The sequence below is a fragment of the Mixophyes fleayi genome, chromosome 4, assembly GCF_038048845.1.
Source record: "Mixophyes fleayi isolate aMixFle1 chromosome 4, aMixFle1.hap1, whole genome shotgun sequence".
In the NCBI taxonomy this organism is placed as follows: domain Eukaryota; kingdom Metazoa; phylum Chordata; class Amphibia; order Anura; family Limnodynastidae; genus Mixophyes; species Mixophyes fleayi.
The window spans coordinates 187,531,983-187,537,982 of record NC_134405.1 but is presented as its reverse complement, the minus strand read 5'-3'; the positions used below and the strand labels follow the sequence as shown (position 1 = coordinate 187,537,982).

At 33.3% G+C, this 6,000-nt stretch overlaps 1 protein-coding gene across 4 annotated transcripts in view; it reads right to left on the bottom strand.

Annotated features, from left to right (window-relative positions):
- Positions 1-690: 690 nt before the first annotated feature.
- TFEC (transcription factor EC) overlaps positions 691-6,000 on the bottom strand; it is a 99,705-nt gene continuing 94,395 nt past the window's right edge. For all 4 annotated transcript variants that reach the window (XM_075208995.1, XM_075208989.1, XM_075208994.1 and 1 more), the window contains exons 8-9: positions 3,767-3,914; positions 691-2,552 (exon numbers count right to left, since the gene is read on the bottom strand). In XM_075208995.1, the coding sequence (XP_075065096.1) occupies positions 2,196-2,552; positions 3,767-3,914 (505 nt within the window). In that variant the 3' untranslated portion in view covers positions 691-2,195. The remainder of the gene's footprint in view (positions 2,553-3,766; positions 3,915-6,000) is intronic.

Here is a 6,000-nt window from a genome sequence, read left to right as displayed (position 1 = left end):
ATTAATTTATATTGCCAGTTCTATTGCTTCCCTTAATAATTGGTACATGTGTCAAATTATGACAATAGATAATCAAAGTACCAGCAAGCACACATACTAATTGTTTTAATACTGGGCAGTGTGACATGTATTTGATATTAATTAATAGAAATGAATTAGATAAAGCAACAAAACTACAAAACCTAGAGAATTTTATTTTCATAACTCAAATTTAGTACTGTATGCAAATACTCTAAGTTATGGAAATAATATATTTTGCACACTATGCAGTTTTATTTTCTACTGTTGTTAATCATGAGAAAATGACTAATAAATTTAGTCTGTGTTTTACAGTATTACTTTAAAAAAAGAAGTGTAACTTTCATTAATTGTGAAACATTTAAATTAGCACTTAAGATAACCTATAGCAAACTATCCTGCTATTACTAAAATATTTTTTTTATTAAAAAAAACCCATGACTATATGACCTCCTATTTTTGAGCAGTGTTCCGTCTATGAAAAAATGTATATTTATACGTTAAACGTGACAAATAAGTGGAATTAATTTACTTGACAAACTGTTGGTTGGAGTACTACACAAATATTTGTTATGCAGCATAAAACAATACATAAAATAGATAATACTATTTTACTGTTTCACTTTTGGCTATAACTTATTTGTTATAAAAGGATAGATTTGCGAAGTGTGTGTGTGTGTGCGTTTGAATTCTCCAATAATGTAAATTTACTTGCTTGCTGTTTTCTTCTCATCCAAACTTTAACTTACCATTTTCACATTTTGCTTCCCAATTTCATAAAAAACAACTTGACATCATTTACAGTATATTTCTTTCAAAAGCTGCATATTTATATATCTGTGCTGCCTTTGTATTATATTTTTATTTATTTTGTACATGCCCACACAGGTTTTATACATAAGATTGATGGTATGTATCTGTGCATTTACTTATAACAGTTTTTCACGGTCCTTTTTTTCTATAACAGTTACGGTATAAATGTTCCCTCAATCTGTTAAACATAGCTGGTTGGAAAAAGCACCTTCAAACACATACCTTACCTGTTACTGACAAATCTCTTTGAAAGGTAGGCCTGGTAAGATAGAATATTTAAGTTCTCTTTACTTGCATCAAATAATGACAATATAATTAAAGTATAATTCCATCTTTACATTATATCTAATAAAGCGAATATTTGCCCAAGAGATGGTGTCAGTGTTTTTCTTTTTTCTTGAAATTAAAAGTATGTGAGTTCTCTATATCTCAGTAACAGCTTTCTGGTTTGGTATGTTTTTAAAATGCAGTGTTGGTGCGGAAAGGGCAACCCACAGTGACTTCACAACACTAGGCAATGATGGCCGTAAAAAAAGCCCTGCATTTCCTATCATTCATTGTATGCATTAAAAGTACAATTTACAAAAAAGAAGAAGTATACACATAATTAAGTTTAAGGAGGGGAGCAGATGAGTAGTCCTGTGGCCGCATAGAAGTGTCTGTTACCCAAACAAACCAAACTAAACAGAAGTACTAAACAGGAGGCGTGGTTTTATCTTCTTAATTAATTGACAAACATTTAAATATGAATATTTGGGCCTAATGAATTTAATGCAAGTCACCTGTTTGAAAACAGTATAAAAGAAATTATGTGATTGTACAGTGCAGTACAACAGAAATCGTGCTGCCTGTAATAGCAAGTCATCAATAAAATTAGATAAATGGAAATCAGTCCTTCACATTTACAACGCGACAATATTTACATTATGTTTTGTATGCAGGAAAGGTAAATTTTTTGCAGTAAATATCTTCTGCCTTCATGGCCGTTCAAATAAAATTAATTTTAATTGTTAATAGTAAAATCAATTTACCATAGTAGCAAAGTGGCAAATTAATTACAAGTGGGGCATTCAAAATTAAATATGCTCAAAAGAATTAAGATTTTTTTCCTAGCCACCAGGTGATTTTAGCCTCTGGGTAAACATTATGACCAGTATTTACTAATTAGAGCTGTAACAGTGGAAAATCACTTAGGGTCCGTTGAATTTGAATGGACATATAATATATTCCACAAAACGTTTCACTTTCAAATACATGTTTTAGAATTGGAGCTGTTCGTTCTGTACTCATTCTTTGCAGTAAAAGAGCTGATAATTGTTTTTCATAAACGCAGGTTATTGTCTTTTAGGAATTGGCCATTGTATTCAAAGATCATCATCATCATCACTACTGAAACTGCTTCTTCTGCTGCTTCCTTTGGAAAGGTCAGGTGATGTTGTAGACAGAAAGGGGTCTGTTCCGTATGGAGACATTTCCTCTAACATCTGTTCCTTTAAAGCAGCACTGAATGATAAATCTGTAAAATGTGAGAGGGGATCAGAAAATCCAGTTGATCCATCACACAAGTCAGTCGTTTGTCCAATAGACAGGGGGAGCTGATGAGCATAATCTTCTGAAATATTTTCTCCATATGTCTGCTGCTTGATAACTTGTGAAGTTAGTTCTACTGTGCACATTGCCGGAATCGGCAGACCATGAGCTCTGGCTTGTATTTCAAGTTCCTATAATTATATAAAAGTGCAGAATTAAGAGTTGGCCCCCTAGAAGCATGGTAATTAATGTAATTGACACATATTAAGTCATGCTTTGCATTTGTTTTATTTTTTTTAATAGAAATGTCACAAAATAATGTCTGACACATGAACGATGACATTAGCCTGTCCTATTTTGGAAAGGCTTACAGTTAAAAAGAAAATTCAGGTTAAATTATTGCAGTAGAAATTTGTAAGTATAGAAACTTATTTTTGTTCTGTTTTTTTTCAGTGTTCACAATGCCTAAAAATTATATTAACATATATTATTATTATTGCAGAAAATGATACCAATAAAAGCCACCGTAAAACTATTAACATTAACCAAGAGAGAACAGATAATATTGCATTAGGTAAGTGTCAGATTTAACCTATCTGGCATGCTTTGTATGAATTTTAAAGAATAGATTAAAAAACACAAATACAGTAGGGACATTAAAACAGTCATACATGTAACTCCAGAAAATGGTGCTATAACCCATATCAACCAGACTTTTACTTAGAATCCAATTGGTTGCCATGAGTTGCTGCAACTTATTATAGTTAGCTGTGTATTTGGTTCTACAAATGTGTCCCATTGAAGACTATTGTGATGCTCCCACAGTCATGTTGATATGTGGATAGTTCAGAGTGTATTTATTAGAATGAATTTTTTAAGTATTCAGAAGCTCTTCTCCCATTCTTTGTACTGAATGCATCCCTGCTCAAACTTTGAACAAAAAAATGCAAAAAAAGAATACGCCAATAACGTGAAAGTGTATATCTGCTTATTTTCTGTTTTCCTAGAATGTCCACTTCATCTGAATTAGAAGGAATTTTAGTTTTCTGCAGGTTCCTACAAATATGTTACTGCATTTGGCAACTAAAAGGAGGTAAACTAGGGTTGGCTTTAAAGGATTGACCAAACTTTCTTTATATTGAGTGCTGAAAGGTTCTACTGTAACTCAAACACAGGTATACTTAATCGCAGGCACGGAAAGTTTTCAAACTATAAACTAAACCACTGCTCATTGAATCATATCAGAATGTATTCATCTATGTGATCTCTGTAAAAGGTTAAGCACATTTTGGAGTTACAAATGGCCGCAGCAGGCAATGAGAATAATAAATAAATGATACAATCTGATAGAATTGAGGGGGAAGATTTCTAGAACTTTAGGACTTTTTGTTCCTACTTAACCAACCTGAATACGAAGCAGCAATCTTCTGTTGGCTTGTTCTAATTTTTTTTGTCTGTGTTCTAATTCTCTACCTCTTTGTTGTTCTCTTTGTAGCCACTTGATGTATTCTACTGAAGCTTTTAAAATAGTTCCTTTGTTCCAGCGCATATCACTGCAAAATGGAGAAATAACCTTTTCACAATTGTGCACATCAGCAGAATTCATAAGAACTTCCAAAATCTTTTACATTAACCTGAAATAATGATTTACATGACTATTATTCAATGTTAGATATTATTGCTTCTGAATGGAAATTTTAATAGAATAGTTAAGAAGCCCTTATATAGTAAAATTGATCCTGGAATGAAAATATGTGTCAAAAGAAACTAATAGAGAGACTTTTTGTGAGAGTGCTAAATGTATTATCATGATTCCACCATTACAGTTTTTATATTTTAAGTGAAAATTGCTTTTATTATTAACTCTGAGATTAAAATCTATGTGCAGTACTTATACATTAATAGAGAAGAAAACGTACATTGCCAAAGAATTCAGATTACATTTTAAAGATCATTTTAAGTATAATATTCTTTATATGTGACTCTTTTCAGGAAAGAGAGAGGGTCTCATTGTGAAATGTAAAATAAACTATGCTATGAATAGTGATTCTTATTCAAAATTGTACGTAATATGAAAGTATAATATACATGGAAAACCATTCAGCTGTTTATTTCATTTTTATGCTAAGAATATCAAATATATTTTGTGAAATCTGACTGTATCTGTAAAGCACTTTCAATAGCTAATGTAAATACACAGTATATATGTTCTAATAAATAAGTAGAAATTATGAATTGTTTTTGATCCATCCCATAGGTCATATTATGGAACACAGTGAAAAATCTACAAATACCTTGTGTCTCATACTATGAAATGGATAGCAGGTAAGAATTGCAATTATACAATTTAATCCAAATTATTTATGTATGTATTTTATCTATACATCTAGCATTTGCACAAATTTGCATAAACACACAATTAACACATTCATATGTGAACAACTGGAAATGTTTGCAGTGGAAAGAGTGAAAATGGTGCTTCAATGTTCTCCTAAAACACTGCTCAATTTAGCAGTACTTATGCCTTCAATTATGTATCGAAAAAAAAGGACATCGGGGCTGTCTTTATTAGATGGGTGACTTTTGTGTTTGAATGTTTTATACCATTGTTTATAGTGTGTCTAGAAATGTGCTTTGCTATAAAAGAGCCGTTGGAAGGTTCAAAAGTCATCCCATTGAAAGTAAAGAGTGACTCCTCATACCCAGGATCATTCTAAGAAAAGTCATTCCTTTTGTGGCTAGGTGCCTTCTCCACCCCTTGATGGCCTTTAAATAATTTTCTCCCACAAAACAGCATCTTGCATTTTGCATGTGGCTGCATGAGTAGATTCATGCACCTATTTCCCACTCTGCAGGGAAAGCCCTGATCCAGCCAGCTCCCCCTATCAAAACTCTGCACCACTGCAGGTGCTGCCGCGTTGGCCACAAATCCATGTGCTTCACCATAAAAATTAGGACATTTTCTCAAAAATAGTTAAGTGGTCTCACAAAACAGCATTTGAGTGTTAAAAAATGATCTTCACTGTATCTGTTCTTATGGCTTTTGGAATAGCTATGTTTACAACCAACAGTTCTGGGCAGAACACGGCATTGCAGTTTGGAAGAGAGCCCAGTGATTCTGGTCCACCACTCTGTAGACCTCTGGTCTGCTCTTGTGAACATGCTTATGTGTAATGAAACCTATTGTGTCCCCTGCACATGTTCAGAACAGCAGAAAGGGGGTATCGGTATTGCCAGTCCCCTTAACCTACTGGATCAGTATCGCCACATCCCCTGTAGTGTCGGTAGCTCCTCCACTGCCTTAGTTTACAAGGATGATCATTAGATAGAAGTCTAGAATCTTAGTCTTCCTTGATGTTGCCAGTGTGTTGATGTCTATCCATGAGCAAAAGAGGAAATGTCACTTCTGCACCTTGTTACAAAAGTCAGTTTCAACAGGTTCTCATAAACAACTGTTGGCATTAGGGAAGGCTACAGAATCCATGAAGAGCCCAAAGATCAACATCTTTTAAAAACCCTGGAGGTAGTAAGTAATTTTTTGGGTGATTAGTGTGATAGTATGTGATTATAATTCCTATACTTGTATACAACATATTTACTCTCAGGGCCTTCCTGCAACATTAGCTACTTGAGTCCCTC